Below are 18729 nucleotides of genomic sequence, written 5' to 3'. Positions count from 1 at the left end.
ATATCTTAACGCAGAACAAGAATAAACAACTATGTATGTATAGCAAAAACGAGTAATAAAAATAAAATAAAACAGAATAAATTATTGAGTAAATAACTTATTATTGCAGTAAGATATGACGTTAGAATAAATGTTTGTGCGTGTACAGTCATAGTTTTGGGTGATGCTATAAAAGTCTCAATTAAGTGCAAAAGATAATCTATATGTATGAGTCGTGTATATACATAGTGAAGATAAAACGGGTCTGATAAGTTGAATTCAACGTAACTCAAGTTATTGTCTCAATCCAAAGCTTCTTAATCTTAAGAATAATATATTTATTTAGAAGGAAAAAAAAGGAGAGAGAAAATAAATGAACACATGGTGAAAGGGTCCAACCATGATCATAATAGTGTAATGGGTATAGACTTTTGAGATGAACGAATAATTTTAAAATAACAAGAACAATAATAAACCCTTACGGATAAATACGTGTAGATTTATGTAACAGTATACAGAGTGAAACCGGGTATTAGTATAAACATTAGTGCAATAATAATAATTTGGAATGATGCTATCATAGTCATAATTAGTTGCAAGGAATAATTAAATATAAATTTCTATATGTTATATATATGTTGTGAATATTTAAAAAAAAAATTATTTGTTTAAGTGGAACATAGGGTCTCTTGTTTTTAATTGTAGACTTTGGATGTTTAGGAGTAAAACATGTTTAGAAGGACAAGAAGAGATGAAAAGAATATCTAATGTGTCGAAAGACCAATAATGATAATAATAATAACAGTAATAATTATAAATACGAACATAAGCAGACTTTATATATTAAGATGAATAAAAGTGAAATAGAATAGACATGAAAAGTTTCAAAGGTTTCACTTTGCTTTTCAGTCAGTTAGATAGATGACGGACCTTTTTTGTATAAATCATTGTTAAGCACATTAATATTCAATAGGTGACACAATCCACTTTCGGAAAGAAAATCATCAAGAAGACTTCTGAACCGGATTATAGTTTCACTGCATCGGAGGTTCATTGGCAGTCTATTCCACATGGTTGAGTAGCGAATGACGAAAAAATTCTGGCGTAAATTTGTGTGGGTTTTTGGAATCGCTAGAATATTTTCCTTATTGCGTAGATTGTGGGACGGTATCATAGAGTATGAAGGGGTAGATAGCGAAGAGTAAGAAATACCGTTAAGAAGCCGATAGAGAAAGATAAGGTTTAATTTGATACGCCTGATCCAGAGGGGTTTAAGTTTGAGTTGTTGACATCTTTGGTGATAGTCTTTGTTGTCAGAATACCCCAAAACAGCTTTGGTGAACCTTCTTTGAACACCTTCAATTTTAATCAGGTCATTATGCCTCCAATTACTGAAAACCAAAATTTGTTGACAGAACTCCGCCTGTAGCTCCTCCGAGGGCTACTGCCGGTCCCAAGCCCACACAAAGGAAGAGGGTTGGACATGGGGTTAACGACCCCATCCCGTAGAAAATCAACTCGCTAAAAAAAACGCTAACCAGAAAAAATCATTCAAACCATTCAAACTCTGCCCTCCAAGTTGAAGGAATAATTATGACGTCTCATGATGAAAGCCGAGTTCCTTCGAAAGTCATGAGGCCGATGCACCTTATAACAACCAGAGCGACAATTTTTATAGGTACATGGAATGTCCGAACAATGTGGGAGACCGGGAGAGTCTTTCAAATTGCTGCAGAAATGAGAAAATACAACCTGGAGGTGCTTGGAATCAGCGAAACACATTGGACGCAGGTTGGACAACAACGACTGTCTTCAGGAGAACTTCTGTTATACTCCGGTCATGAAGAAGAAAATGCCCCACATACACAAGGAGTTGCATTGGTGCTGTCCAGAAAAGCACAAAATGCACTTATTGGATGGGAATCTCATGGACCAAGGATCATCAAAGCCTCCTTCAAAACAAAGAGAGAGGGCATTACAATGAACGTCATCCAATGCTATGCGCCGACCAACGACTACGATGAAGACGCTAAAGACCAGTTCTACGATAGGCTGCAGTCGATCTTCAAGAAATGCCCAACCAAGGACCTGACAATTCTGATGGGAGATCTAAATGCCAAGGTTGGAATGGACAACATTGGATTCGAAGACGTCATGGGACAACATGGACTGGGAGAAAGGAACGAAAATGGTGAGAGATTTGCAAACCTATGTGCCTTCAATAAACTGGTCATAGGTGGCACCATATTCCCACACAAAAACATACACAAAGCTACATGGATCTCACCGGACCAAACCACAGAAAACCAGATAGATCACATCTGTATCAACAAAAAATTCCGAAGATCAATGGAAGATGTGAGAACCCGGAGAGGAGCTAACATAGCTTCAGATCACCACCTGGTTATTGCCAAGATGAGACTGAAGCTAAAGAAAGACTGGACAACTGGACAAACAGCACTACAAAGGTTCAATACAGCCTTCCTTCGAGATACTGACAAACTCAACGAATTCAAGATAACTCTCAACAACAGGTTCCAAACTCTACAGGATCTACTGAAAGAACAAGAAACTATGATGGAGGACAACTGGAAAGGGATAAAAGAAGCACTAACTTCAACGTGCCAGGAGGTTCTTGGTCCTAAGAAGAATCATCACAAGGAATGGATCTCTATGGGAACCCTGGACAAAATTCAAGAAAGGAAGAACAAGAAACTAGCAATTAACAACAGCCAAACACGAGCAGAGAAAGTCAAAGCACAAGCAGACTACGCAGAAGCAAACAGGGAAGTGAAGAAAAGCATTAAAGCCGACAAGCAGAAATACATGGGAGAACTAGCAACGGCGGCGGAAAAAGCTGCAAGAGAAGGGAATATGAAACAACTATATGATACAACGAAAAAATTGGCAGGGAGATATAGAAAATCGGAGAGACCAGTCAAGTACAAAGAAGGAAAGACAATCACTGAGATTCAAGAACAGAGGAAAAGATGGGCAGAATACTTTGAGGAACTGCTGAATAGACCAGCCCCATTGAATCCACCGAACATCGAAGCAGCCCACACTGACCTTCCAATAGATGTCACTCCACCAACGATCGAAGAAGTCAAGATGGCCATCAGACAAATCAAAAGTGGGAAGGCGGCAGGACCTGACAATATACCAGCAGAAGCACTGAAGTCAGACATTGAAATAACTGCAAACATGCTTCACCTTCTATTCAAGAAGATTTGGGAAGAGGAACAAGTACCAATGGACTGGAAAGAAGGATATCTCATCAAGATACCAAAGAAAGGCGATCTGAGCAAATGTGAGAACTACAGAGGCATCAGTTTGTTATCAGTACCAGGAAAAGTCTTCAACAGAGTTCTGCTGAATCGGATGAAAGACGCAGTAGACGCAGAACTTAGGGATCAACAGGCTGGATTCCGTAAGGATAGGTCGTGCACAGACCAGATTGCGACACTACGGATCATCGTAGAACAATCAGTTGAGTGGAACTCATCACTATACGTCAACTTCATTGACTATGAGAAAGCGTTTGACAGTGTGGACAGGAGAACATTATGGAAACTTCTTCGACACTATGGAGTTCCTGAAAAGATTGTCAACATTATCCAAAACTCATACGATGAACTACAGCGCAAAGTCGTGCATGGAGGACAGCTGACAGATGCATTTCCAGTAAGGACCGGAGTCAGACAAGGCTGTCTACTCTCCCCATTCCTCTTCCTTCTAGTGATTAACTGGATTATGAAGAATTCGACATCTGAGGGGAAATACGGAATACAATAGAATTCTCAGAATCAATTAGATGATTTGGACTTCGCAGATGACCTGGCCCTCCTCTCTCATACACACGAACAAATGCAGGTGAAGACAGCAAATGTAGCAGCAGCCTCCGCGTCGATAGGCCTCCACATTCACAAAGGAAAAAGCAAGATTCTCACATACAACACGGAGAACACCAACCCAATCACACTTCATGGCGAAACTCTGGAAGAGGTGGAAACATTCACGTAACGGGGGAGCATCGTTGATAAACAAGGAGGATCGGATGCAGATGTAAAGGCGAGGATTGGCAAAGCAAGGGCAGCATTTCTACAATTGAAGAACATATGGAACTCAAAACAACTCTCAACCAATTTCAAGGTCAGAATCTTTAATACGAACGTCAAGACAGTCCTACTGTACGGAGCTGAAACGTGGAGAACTACTACAACCATCATCAGGAAGGTACAAGTATTTATAAACAGTTGTCTACGTAAAATACTCAACATCCATTGGCCGGATACTATCAGCAACAGCCTTCTGTGGGAGAGGACAAACCAGCTTCCAGCTGAAGAGGAAATTAGGAAAAGACGTTGGAAGTGGATCGGACATACATTAAGGAAATCACCAATGTGCATTACAAGGCAATCCCTAACTTGGAATCCGGAAGGAAATCGGAAAAGAGGAAGGCCAAAGAACACATTACGTCGGGAGATTAAAGCAGATATGAAAAGGATGAATAGCAACTGGAAAGGAAGGCTCAGGACAGAGTTGGATGGAGAATGTTGGTGAGCGGCCTATGCTCCTCGCTCCTCGACGAGGGTAACAGGCGTAAGTAAGTAAGTATTGGTTGATATGGCTAGTTTGTAGTCAGCATCTTGGAAAACTGAGGTTAGGGGTCGGCCATTCAGTATCCTTTCAATTTCGACCAAGTAAGTGGCTGAGGTCGCATGAGTCAAAGTCTGTTCTCTGGTGATTAGTAATAATATTCTGCGTATAGACCTAATCATTCGTTTCTCAACCTCACCTCTGTGGCTTGATCAGGGTGAGTTATAGTGCCATTGGATCTGTCTCGATGACAATTCATTACTTATCTTCCTCTGACTCCACTATTGCACAACTTTCCTTGGTTCAGAGACTGCACCCACAAAATTCGACACATTGTCAATGTAAATTTCTACAAGTTTTCTTCTAATAAAACGTAATAAGGCCATTATAAATGATTTAGTGTTCAAGCTATACGTCATTTCAATATGTGCTGCTCGTGATTGCAGACAAGTAAATACACACCCATATCTGTTTTCCAATGAACTTCCTCTTTTGACTGAAAAAATATATGAGGTGCGGCTTCTGAAGGCTGTAAGTTTTTTCCATGTGGTTATAATTTTTCTTTTTACTAGTTCTTACTTATAATTTAACATTTATTAGCGAAAAACACTTCATTTCTGATAAGCTTCTAATTATTTGACACCTCATCTTGTGACTCAACGTCGTACATTAAGTTCTCTATTTCTTACGTTGTCCACCTCTTTTCGTTCATTAACGTTAATATGTTGGCTCTTAACAAATATGGATCTGATCCTACCATAGAACTTTATACATCTAATAAAATATAACAGTCGCTGTTCACATAACACAAACTTTATATTTACATTGCTTCCAATAATTTCGGGGCTATCGGGAAAACATATAATCTCTCCTGATGCCTATAGCACGTGCAAAAGATCTAAACCCGTCATAAAGCGCATAATGTGAAGCTTTATAAACACAGATCAGTCTGCATCATACTCTGACCTCCCTAAAGCTACACTAGACGTGCACCATGTACTTGAGCATGACATGTCACTACCTTTCATCTCGCTTGTAGATATAAATAAGAGTATTCACATACCGTGTCGGTCAACATCATTTGGCAACCCACCCATGACATGTTGTGAGCAGTATTTAGACAGTGCGCAACGACTGAGGCTGGAGATATTCTGAATCGACTTCATGGTTCTAAAGTGTTTTCGAAAGTTGACTTGAAAGATTCTTATCTTCAAATCCCTTTAGATCAATCTTCACATATCTTGACAGTAATTAACACTCCTTTTGGTCAGTTCAAATACAACTTCCTTCCATTTGGTCTTACTTGGTCTCCAGTCATAGTTCAGGAAGTTATGAATGTGGTAGTCAGTGATGCTGAAGGTGTTGAAGTTTATCAGGATGATCTAATTGTTCATGGTGCTGATAAAGTAGTTCATGGCCAGAGACTTATTGCTTTATTGCGTCGTTTAATCGAGAAGAATATTACTGTGAATCCAAATAAGTGTCCATTTTGTGTATCTAGTTTCGAATGCCTTGGACACCTAGTTGATAGTCATGGTTTTAGACCAGATATGAAGCGACTAGTGGGTGCTCTTCAATACTATTCTCGTTTCATTCCTGATTTTTCTTGTCGTGCCAACTGTTTATTTTACATTTTGACATCCAATTCATTCAAATGGGGTGAGGAACCAGTGTTATGCCTACGAAGTCTGCTAAAGTTTCTCCAAAGTGATGCTGTTCTTCGAACTTGCTCACTCAGTGTACGTTCTGTACTTATTACTGACGCATCACATGTGGGTATGTGTGCAGTTTTGGAACAGGAAGGTAGACCAGTTATCTGTATTTTACGCACACTTACTGTTACTGAACAAGGTTATTCACAATCTCAGTGAGAAGCATTAGCTGTATTTTGGGCTGTTAAAATACTTCGTAAATATCTATTTGAAAAGACGTTTACCATTGTTACCGATCATGAAGCTTTAAAGTTCATTTATCATCCTGAAAAATCCTAAGCACGTTCCCCAGCTGCTATGGTTCAACGATGAAGTATTACCTTGAGAGCCTATAACTATACGGTTCAGTACAGGAGTGCAAAACCAATTGTTACGTCGCGAAATATTGCGTATTGCGATAGGACTAAGCGAATTTCTACCGATTGGCCAAATTCAGATATCCTAGTACGATCTCAATACTGTTTCCCCAACTCCAATAAATCAGAACACAACCGTTAAATGAGAATTGTTTATGGGGTCCGAGGCAGATCAAAAATGATTTACAGACAAGGCATATTTATACAGTTAAGATGACTATGAACAGTAACCAATGGAAAGAAAGGACACGTAAAGGTTATAATTAGGACAACTCAAAATTGACCAATAGGAAAACGACACGTGAAAGTCATAGTTAGGACAACTGTAAATAATGACCAATAGGAATTAACATGTGAAGTATGTGGAAAGTCTGAAAACATACCACTTCACGTTCGAGATAATTTTTGGGGGATTCCTGTGAATATCCTAACACCAATTCAACACGTTGACTACATTTCTCGACAATCATTACAAGATAGACCTGTTAATACTTTGGATTGTTTGTTAGTGCAACCTTTACCGGTGAGACGTCCAGATCTCATTGGAGAAACTCGTAGGTACTTTGAATGTATACTCAGTGCTATACGGAATGTTTGGAGTGCTAATCTGAAACGTAGATCTCCTGTCTATTATTAAAAGCGGGATGAGTTATCTACTACTCGTGATGGTATTTTGTGTATAAATGGTCGTGTTGTTATTCATCCTTCATTACACAAACCTGTCCTTGAAGAACTTCATAGTGGACAATGAGGTGTTGAGAAAATGAAGTTCTTGGTGAGGCTCATATGCTGGTGGCCAGATAAAAATGCAGATATGTGTCGTACAGCGAACAATTATGGAAAATGTCATTAGTTGAAAAGTCAGTCTTCGAAGTGGACTCCATGGCCAGTATCGTCTGACGCCTGGAGGATAATTCATCCAGACTACTGTGGTCCCTTTCTTGGCAAATACTATGCACTTGTAGTTATTGATTCTCTTTCTAAGTGGCCTGAAGTTTTTCCACAACTTCACGGAATTCTGACTTCACAATCCAAGCATTAAGGAAGGTGTTAAGTCGAGAAGGTGTTCCCATGGTATTAGTGACTGATAATGGCTCCCGTTTCGCTGCGGATGCAGTCATTAATTGGTTGGATGGTTCAGGGTGCGGACATTTGTTTACGGCTCCCAGGCACCCTTGTTCTAATGGTGAGGCAGAAAATTTCGTCAGGACATTTAAAATTGCTATTGATTCTATTGCTGTTTCAACATTTAATGAACTAGAGAGGAGAGTAAGTACATTTCTACTTCAATATAGAAATGCTAAACATCCTGTGACGAAAGAGAAACTATCAAAGCTATTAAAAGGAAGAATTCTCCGTTCGAATACGAGGTGTTTGGAGTCTGCAGAAGTTACATATTATCGTGTGAACGATCTTCGACCATCCACGGAAATCGTAGTGAAGAATGTTGGAAAATCTATGGTGCGAATTCTAGATATTAATGACTTGAGTATACATGACCGACATGTTGATCAAATACTATTCCAGGACTCAGGTGAATCTGTTTCAATTTTGGTTGTTAATTATAATATTAACGAATGCGTTCTAGATAATACATAGTCTATTTCCAATGCACTGTCGGATAGACGTAAGATGAACTATAGAAGACGTACAATTGATTACGATTTAAGCTTTAGCAGATGCGGTGTTTATATGAACCAGTGATTTCTTTGTATTGATGTCTGTTTTGATTTTGAATTCCAAATATAGTACATTCGTTCGTGCTCATCTAATACTTTTTGATCAAATAACGTTAATGCTGGGATTTCTATTTCATTTTATAATTCAAATACTTCAAATCGTTACAGGAATACAACGAGATTTCACTGGCAAAATACTTAAGAACGACTCACTTATTGACTATAGTTCCCGATGCCATAACTTAGGACTAGAACCCCTCTGGAAATGTAGGCTTAGGTCTAATTTGATTCTCTTTTTCAAACTCCTCAAAAACCTTACTTATTCCACATCTAATATAGTTCTCTCCCCAAAACCACATGAATACAACCTTCGAGACAAAGTATCCGCGGTCAAAGTTGAGAAATACAGATCAAAAACTGGAGAAAACTTCTTCCTCATCAAGTATGCATTAATATGGAACAGTTTTTCCTGTGAAGTACGCATGGCAGACAAATTACATGCGTTTGTAAGACTTATTGATCAAGCCCTCACTTGTAAAGATCTAGCACAAGAGAACACATCCGCGTCCCACACAAACATTACAGGTCCTCCACATATATAGACTAAATTGCCTTATTTCCCCACTTTGTAGTTTTATTAGATACTTTCCCCTCTCTAATTTTTTAATCGAAGTAATAATAATATATTCTCAAATAACAGTTTGTTAAATGACGCATGTTGGTTCACAGGCAAGATGGAATTGTTACAGAAGTTACAATTTTCACTGTAGTAATTTACTCAGCTGGGTTGATATTTTATAAAATATGAATGTAGACAGTTTTATTAAGAAACGTATTGCCAATATCAAAATTGCCGCGCCTTATGAAAGTTGCGTTGCGACATACAACTGATTGTTACGTCCAATTATGAGTTTTTGCCCGTTCCAACTATTGAAGTACTGGCCGTCGATATTCGCAAATTACGAACCCAAGTAGGCAAGAGAACCAAAACTCCAAATAAGATACCAAGTTTATTCGCAATTCACAAATAATCGACCAAAGTCGTTCTAACAACAATAATTATAACAATTACAAAACAAACCTTCAATTTTGTAGGTTCCCGGAGCAAAAAACTCCCAAATACCAAACCAATGACAAAAGAAACCAAAATGTCCGAAAGGAATGATATAAACAAACAAGTCCAAAGGTTAAGTAAAACAAACACATCCAAAAACACAGTAAATTTGATGTACAGTAAAAAGGTTTTAATCAGCCAAATGTCTTTAGTTCTCCCGTAACATGATGGTAGAGAACAGATCCATGAGCAGCTGGGTTTTTTTAGAAGCTTCAACCTTATATCCCTCTGGAATATCTGAGGCTTTACTAATGGTGCAGGACGAAGTCACTCGATCCATATCTGTTTTCGGTGGCGTGCTGGATTAGCTATTCTACTAATAGAACTTATAACGTGCTAACTCGTACTTTTACATTAAAACCGTGTGGCAGGCATCGAACGGAAAAAACAAAGAATAAAAGATATAGTTATTAGTTTCCTTAACACTTTACTCTCGTGATGCACTCTCTGTTCTAATAAACAGCTTTCCTTACTCCAGCCTTGACTTCCTTTCCTTCATTTGAACTTACTCCACATTTTTAGATATCATAACTCGTTGTTCTCTAATACTGCATTCTCTCATTTGGAGCCCCTGATCACATTTCACTCTAGCAACAAGAGCTAGTATGAGTTTAGTCTAGTAATTTAACAAAACCTCTGTCTGTTCCACTACTAAATGTTAAGCATTGTTTAGCATCCATATTCAAATGCCTTGCTGCTCCTCGGTTTCTCTTTTTTTCAGAGTCTTGCTCTGAGGGCAAGGCTTTGGAACCTCTGGCATCTGGAACAAACTCGACGTACGCGCTTCCCAAGGTCGTAGTTCATACCAAGCGCTCCACAAGTCTACTTTAAAACAACTATAAACTTAAAAAGCTTCATTGTATAAATACTTAGCACGACCAAATTCCTAACACATATTTGCTCAGACTGGATCTGGTGTGTAACGTGGACGTGAACCCTCTTTGGAAAATATTTTGAAGAATACACAGTATATCATGACGAATGGACTGATATTCACTTTTATAGATTATATTTATTAAACCACCTTCTTGGGATGTATATTGTGAACCAGTAAATTTTGTAACTTGTAGATCATGCCTGTAAAGATGGCGCGTGCCTTCCCTTGCAGAAATATATTATTATTAAAGAAGAAAGGTTCAAAGTAGTTTACTCCTACTTCTGAAATGTCATACCAGCCTTGTTGCACCCCATAAGTTGGAGGTGGCGCCATCAGCTGTTGTCCTGAATTCATCGTAAACCGCCATTAAGTAACACCTTTTTTACATCACTCTACTAACCGTGCTGGTCCTTTCTACTATCCAATAGTTTCTGCGAATTCGGGCCAGTAGTTGAGACGTTCCGGTGTGTCCTTCTTTATGATATTGTCTAATTATAATTTCCGTCACTAAGTGTCAACTGGGTAATATTATTGAGTGTTTAAAAGTAATTGGGAAGTCTGAGTAGCTTAGACGACCTCCAACACAAAGTAACCCATCAACCATTATTGGCGATAAGCCCTTCAGATCATTATGACTAACTACTTTAGTGTTGGTTTTAAATTCACTAAGCACCCCTCCATACACCTCTTTCCGGACCATCATCAAAACGTTACGCTTAGCGATTTCAAGCTTCTTGAACTTTAAGTATCCTAGATGAACGGATCCTGCAGGACTCGGTGAACAAAGTACCGTCAGGAATTCTATGAACCTTCTAAACCAGGCTGCAGCTCTGCTTAATTTCAACTACTCAGAGTAATGAGAAAGAAGAGGGGTGTTGTTATGCATTATACTACTCAAGTTAACCACGGCAGTTTTTACAAACCCAGTATTGTCAATAAGTTCTGGACATTTTTTAATAGTCCCACAAAATTCGCCATGCAGTGAAATGGGAAGTTTAGACCAAGACTGAAGTTCGGTCATTTTCTGTATTTCTCTTGAGGTCCAACTGGCTGGGTTCTGTGACGACCTTACATAACTCCATTGTTCAACCTTCGTATACTGGTACACAACAGTGAGGCGATTGGTTATATAGGTACTATACCAGTTTTCTGTATTCTTAATGTGGTACAGCACTATCATTAAATCTGTATGAAAGTTCACTTCACAGAAAAAATTGGGTAGACTCCTCCGTAAGACTTCGCTTAGCCCTACACTTAACACCGCCGCCGCCATCTCAAGCCCCGGTATGGTGACCTGTTTTTGTAGACGCTACTGTAGACTTGCTATATGACAAGACACAGTATGGCGGTCCATGCAAATAACAAACTCTTGTTTAAGCAACCGCTCCATAACCAATCTTTGGAGTATCACTGAATAAATTCAATTCTACCTTCGCGTCAGGTTCGTCAATTCTCTCCTTGATTTCTCGAGCCACCATAACATGACCTATTTAACGCATGGAATCTGCCCAATTTAGCCATGTGGACAGGTATGGCTCGGTGAGCAGCTGATACCAACCTATTTGGGATTTACATAATTTTTGCAAAAATAGCTGAGCAGTAAGGCAGACTGGAGCAATTAGACACCAAGGATAGAACATAGAAGAAACAACAGATAGGATTCCTCTTTTAGTTAAAGGCTTTTCCGGTGCCTTAAAGTAAAACTTAAATACATCTTGCTTGAAGTCTCATACTACACCTAGAGTTCGATGTGTAGTATCGTGGCTCGTTGGCATTTCTATCAAAGACTCTTCTTTATATGCATTAGGTAAGATAATCCTTATTTCTTCCCAGTTGATGATCCATTTCTTTAATCTGAGACCGCCTCTACATAATAATTATTCTATCTGCTGGGAGTTCCCTGCCGTAAGTGATACATCTCGATTCCGTGTATTGCGACCGTTTCCAGAAGAATGCCAAACGTTACTAAGTGTCGTTTATCCATTGTTGTAAAACCCCTCCTAAGCCGAGTCGGATGTGTTCACTGACATACTAAATGAAACTTTGATATCTTGGTGTGCAAGCATATTTGTTTTTGCGATAATTTCCTTATCTGTAGTGAATACTTTTTTCACGATGTCCAAATTATTGATTTAAGCATTTCCACGAAGATGGACGCAATTTGGTATGGACCATCTATAGAAACTTACTAGGCCGTTAAACATGCGTAGCTGCTTTATTTGGGTCAGTTCTGGGTAATCCAGAATGACCACCACTTTAATTTTCAGGGGACGGACACCTTGAGCATCACTAGTGTGTCAGAGAAAATCTAGAGATTCGGCTCCGATTTGACATTTCTGGACGTTTACAATAACGCCATGTTTTGGGAGTCATCCGAAAACCAGGTCCGGATGCTGGAAATGAGATTCTCTCTCTAAACTCAAAATCAAGCAGTAATCAACTTAGGCACGTATGAAGCTGAGACCTCTAGAAATGTCATCAATGAGTCTCTGGAAAGTTTGTGCAGCATTTCTTAAGCCGAAGGGCATGCACGAAATTTTGTAGAGACTGAAAGGTGTGATGATAGCGGTTTTAGGAATGTTTTAACCGAGTCCATTTTCGAAAAACACTTGTACCTCTCAAGGTAGCCGTCAAATCGTGAGTGTTAGGCGATGGATAGGGATCAAGAATGATTTTCGCACCTGTTGGAGAAGCTCTGACAATAGGAGCTGTCTAAACAGGTCTTCATAAAAGGTTTGTTGACCAACGGCCTCCTGGATACGTATCACCATTTCTGTTGATAAGCCATGTGGGAACTCGATGTCTCAGAAAAGCTGGCCTAGTCTTTGTCGATCGGTTGAGTCGCCACGTCTATGAGTAGTCTTCTTTAAGATGGCTTAAGGTTCAGAAACACCACCACCAGACATACTAGGTGTGATGCACTTTTTGAAATCGCGTTCCGGCATCTTCATAACTGCGAGGAATTGCCTCCGTGTAGTAGAACCAGGAGTCAATATTACCGAGTGAGAACAGCATGACTTGAAAGGTGAGAGGCCAAAGAGTCTTAATATTAAACAGATTATATGTCTTCCGCCATAATGAAGATAAGATATACAAAGGGGGAAAATATCCGAAAATATAAAAACAATATCAATATATGCAAAAGTAAACATTAAAATACTATATATAGTGTAACAACAAGGAAAAGACACAATTTATTGTATCAGATCACGACATGCTCACGCAAAAGATGTCAGAGGTATTCGCAGATCGAAAACTTCTTTACACGAAACTATGATTTAATCGAAACAAACCTGTAAAATTATGGTCTACTTTGGTATTAACACAACTATAATGATAAACCCAATCCCAAAATTGTAGATTTGTCATGATATGGCTATATAATTTATAAGATCTTATGTCGAAGTTGCATCATTCTCTATACTATCTCATCTTATCATGACGATTAGAAACATGACGTCTGGCATTTCTGAAGAACAAATTTCAGCTGAGAAGAGAGTAACGTATTTGATACAAAAAGCAATAGATTATGGTGGCCTCACCTGCATGACCAAGCCATGCCATTTCCATTTATTGCTCCACGTTCACCACTGTTGACCTTCCCCCGTGTTATGTGTTGAATGTAAGTCTCAGTAATTATACGCTTAGTTTCAAACATCGTGTGGTCAGGAACCAATACCACTACATACCAACTCAGTCAAATCAGAATTCAAAAGATGAGATTGTTCGAAGATTTATTTAGAGAGATACCTATATGTCGAGAATCGTTTGGTCTAAGCTGGCTATTAGTTGTAGTAGATGTGTAGCAAAGAGTACCCCATCGTGATCTGATGCGGATGCGTAACCGAGCGCCTTAAGCTAGAGTGTGCCTAGTGAAACTAATGAGGTCAGCATCAATGTCAAAGACATACATAGCTATTCATTTCGGAGATTTATTTTCCGCTAAACTCTTTTTACTCTTTATGAGTAGTTAAACTCTAGAATTTGCTGATGGAATTTTTTGATTAACTAGGGTGTTTCAAGGTCACTGATCGATGGGCTTGAATATATTGTCTGTGACACGGATTCAATCCGTCATCCTGGTTTGCGGTTGTCGTCACCTACGGGTATGGCGCCTTGTGTCTTTAACCGACTGCCCCGATCTGTCATCCCTATAAGATATGAAATAGAAATCAAGCCATGCTTTCTGAGCTTCAGGTTTACTGGGAACCTGTCTTTATCTGTATCTGTAAGTACTAATGCTCCTCATTTCGTATTCAGATTGAAGAAGAGACTTCTCAAATATTACTCAACGCCAAAGACATTTCAGTAAGTAAAGCTACGTTCAATGGAAGTAGGTTTGTATTGTTTGTACTCTACTCGTCAAGTTGATGTTGAAGTAATTGAGAAACGGGAATATGAGCAGGTTTCGTTCATTCTTAGAGAACCGTTAGCAGTGAGTATATTTTGTAGTATGTGTATTTCCCTGTCTTAGTCGGCTTTGGGAGAACTAAGAGTGGAGTATACTGGCATAATAAGTGAAAAAATGGAGGGTTTCTATAGAAGTTCATATATCTCTGGGGAAGAAGAGCATTATCTACTCTCTACACACTTTGAGGTAACATATCTTCCGACTCTATGAATAATTATAGGCTACTGGCGCTCGACAAGTATTCCCATGTTTGGATGAACCAGAGTTCAAGTCAATTTTTGATATTAAACTCCACATTCCTAAAGGAAAGACTGCTATTTCAAATATGGTAGGTTTCATCAAACTAGTTATTGATCTCCAGCATTTTTGTTTTCAAATCTCTGATGCTAATGATCAGCTGCATGTTTTAAGGGAAAATGTCTAGTTAGTTTGTATTAGTCCTTGCAACTTATAGTACTTAGAAATTTATTTTATAAGAGGTGTTCTATTTAGTCCTCGTGTTAGAACAGGAAACAGTGACAAATACATTAACTAACTCAAACATGTTTATGAGAATTTCCCTTTCATACTCATTTGTACTTAATAGGCAGCAAATAATACAACTGCAGATTTCTGTAAATCTTAATGTTTCCCAGAGGCCTCTTTCATGCACCTTTACGAAGGCTAGGTTTGGACATTCATTACAAATAGTTCCAACTGTCTGTCAAGAATAGGAGATAAGGAGTGTGTTACCGGGTTGTTAAAATTAGTTTTCGTAAACATTCACTTGTGTATTTAATCATTGTTAATTGCTATTTATGTATGCATATGTGTACACAAATGTAAATTGATAACCACATTGGGATGTGATTCGGTCGTTTACACACTTTTTGTCTTCCGTAAAGCATATATTGTCATCCAACTATCATAACCTTAAGCTTATAATATATTCTAATTGCCACCAGACTACCTTTGTATTTTATGGTGTTCTCGACATCATTCCATACTGAGTGTGGTAGATGTAACCATATTAAGGTCTTTATTGGTTTACAGATTTTAATGATGATCCACATTCAAACAATATTTCATTTAATAACTTTATTCTCCGTAACATCTTTCTCACGAATACAATCACTTTTAAATAGATTCTTGATCATACTTCGTCCTTACTAAACTAGACTAACAGTAAAAATTGAGAAACTTTTCTGTCCATGTGGGTTTTTTACAGACGGCCTTTGGTTGGAATATTTTGCGTTGCTAAGCATATCTGGAGAGGAGGCTTATCTCCACATAAAAGACAAATTTCATTTCGAAAGATAATAAAGTTTTTAATAGGCATTTCTCGTCTTTAAGCTAGACATATGATATTTACACTAAATATGTACTGCTTATGAAGATGTCCTAAATTAATTACATCTCACCAAACTATCTTAATTCATCGAAGGAACTAAGTGTTCTAACTCTCATGGTGGCTGACTTAGCGTTGGTGTAAGTGATGAAATCAATTCACGTATAGTGAAAGCCAGAGCGGCTTGTACCAGTTTGAGCTATATTTGGCGCCTTCGTGATGTTAGTCTAGCTGTAAAAGGTCAGATCCACAACACGTCGGTGAGAGCAGCCTCGTTCTATGCTTGTGAAATCATGCCTCTCGAAATTGAGGATGCTAGACGACTCTGTGTTTGATCATCGTCATCCCTGACGGGTTGCTGAAATCCAGTGGCAACATCATGGTAGTAATGCAATAGTTCGGCTGTGTATATTCGGGTAGCGACGATAATTCAATTTATTTCACTCTTAAAACACCTACTTTGGTGGCTTGGAGATGTACTACGAATGTCGTCTCAGTGAATTACACATCGTGTATTATTTGCCGACGCTGGGACCGGTTAGTAAAAATGGAGAGGTGGTCAGTGTATAACATGGTGCCGAGGCACGAAGAAGGCTGTACAGGAATGGCTTCCGTTGGTCCCTCACGATTCCCTGGTCGGGGTTCTAGAAATGGTGCTACAATGACTACATGGCTCATAATAGAAGACAGTGGCTGCCCTGTTGCAAACTACTTTTACTTTCTTTGTAGAAGTGAGAGTGACTTCTTTAAGTGAAAGAATTTTCCGGGTTGTATTTTTCCTAACTGAACTGCTTGTCCTATTATTATTATTATTCCACCCATGCACTAGTTTCTGTTCATTGCTACTCTTCTTTTTCATTCTACTCACCTATTCTGTCTCTTCACAACCTCATTTTTATTGTGAGGCGCATATATATTTTGGGGCTTCCTTATATTGTTTGTGTTCAAATAAATAAATACTATAAATATTTAACGCATGGTTTGGTCATGTAATATACTAATTTGAGCTAATACACTGGACCTATACTTTGCTAACTATTTTGTTCTGACTCTCTTAAACCTTATTATACTCCGTTATGGCATTGCTTATTATAGTTGGTTGTTGAAATAAAATTTAGGGAGTCGTTGCTTAACACTCCTCACAGTCGTATCTCACTATATAATCTTGAGTGAGCAAATAGATGGTATTTCTAACCTCTGTACATCTTACACTAGTGTTCTGTCACTGAGTGGGTTTATAGTGATAATTATATTTTAATCACTTGTTTTAATGGATATAATCCATTTCACTGGATAGTCATTTGTCCTTGTATAATGGTTTTCACTATGTATTTGCTTTAGCCTCTCTTATCAAAAGTAGAACACGATGAAAACATAGTTGTGTTCCATTTCCAAGATACTCCAAAGATGTCAACATATTTGGTAGCTTTTGCTGTTGGAGATCTTGAGTATACCGAGGTAAGATCAAATTTGTAGTTAATATTACTCAAATAGACGATTGTAATATGCACTGACAAGTATAATAGTAGTTCACTGTGATTTAGTTAAGGAAGATTGACAATCAACGTATTTCTATATAGTAATATGGCTATAATAAACTATCTAGATGTTACATAGACTATTCATTTTCCGTGTATTTAGTCTATACGTGGACGAAATGTTGTTTTCAATCACTCTGTTGGGACTCATTTCGTTAGAAAAATTCTCCGTTCGAGTTCATGACTTCTGATAGAAAAACAAAAACCTAAGTGGTATTCTTCAAGGTTATGTGTATTGGTACAAGTTATTACACATCATATTTTACCGGCAATACGTATTGATCACCAACTGTTTTAAGTTATTCATTTCAAGTAAAAAGCTACTGTACTATTGGTAACGAAGATAAACGTAAAAATCTTTTACGGTTCTTCTATCGACTTCGAATGGTATAATTATTAAAGTTCAAATTAATATAACTAAACACCAGTGTACATTCTTGACTTTGAGTCCTGTCTGTAATATCTTGCTAGCAATATTGACTAAGATGAATCTAGGTTCAAATCTGTGGCATTAACTTAAATTTGAATGTTCTAACTATTAAACTATCGTCAAATATTTCATTTCAATTTACTAACCATAAACCTGGAAAATGTTTGTATGTGTGAAGTTTGGTACTAATTGGTCCTTTGATATTTCTTTGTCTATAACAAAACGTTTGGGTTAAAATATCTGAATATGTTACGGTCAGGTTGGCATTTGTTATCGCGAGGATGTTTGAAGTTTGCTTAAGTTATGTTAACTAGTGTGATAATGGAGATTCATATATATCAGAAGAGTTTGCCTTGGTAATTGTAAACATTTAGTCCTAAATTATGTGGATGTTATCAGTTTCTGTATGACGTCAGGTGTTAAAATTATTTTTGTTTACTTAAACATAAACAGGATATCATAGGCACCAAAAAATACGCCAGATAGTTTGACAATATTGTTCAAGTGAGTCACTCCATATTTTTGAGCTCTGAACTAATCCCAATAAAATAATGTGATATAATTAATCACTATCTGAAATATATTATTCGAGTACATTGATGTCCTAGTGGTGTCCAGTGATCTGATTTGTCACAGACTATTGGTCACGGTTAGATAGGGATATCACCGAGCTAATATTTAAGTTTTCCTGTCGTCCAAAGTACACA

The 18729-nt window shown here is 38.0% G+C and overlaps 1 protein-coding gene across 1 annotated transcript in view; it reads left to right on the top strand.

Annotated features, from left to right (window-relative positions):
- The first annotated feature begins 14349 nt into the window (after positions 1-14349).
- Positions 14350-18729, top strand: part of Smp_091470 (cytosol alanyl aminopeptidase (M01 family)) — a 33265-nt gene continuing 28885 nt past the window's right edge. The window contains exons 1-6 of the mRNA XM_018794799.1: positions 14350-14544; positions 14577-14649; positions 14684-14751; positions 14791-14913; positions 14948-15055; positions 17396-17512. Coding sequence (XP_018649175.1) covers positions 14425-14544; positions 14577-14649; positions 14684-14751; positions 14791-14913; positions 14948-15055; positions 17396-17512 — 609 coding nt within the window. The 5' untranslated portion in view covers positions 14350-14424. The remainder of the gene's footprint in view (positions 14545-14576; positions 14650-14683; positions 14752-14790; positions 14914-14947; positions 15056-17395; positions 17513-18729) is intronic.

The sequence above is a fragment of the Schistosoma mansoni genome, chromosome 1, assembly GCF_000237925.1.
Source record: "Schistosoma mansoni strain Puerto Rico chromosome 1, complete genome".
Lineage (NCBI taxonomy): Eukaryota > Metazoa > Platyhelminthes > Trematoda > Strigeidida > Schistosomatidae > Schistosoma > Schistosoma mansoni.
Note: the sequence above shows the minus strand (reverse complement) of the source record. Positions and strands in the feature narration are given on the sequence as shown.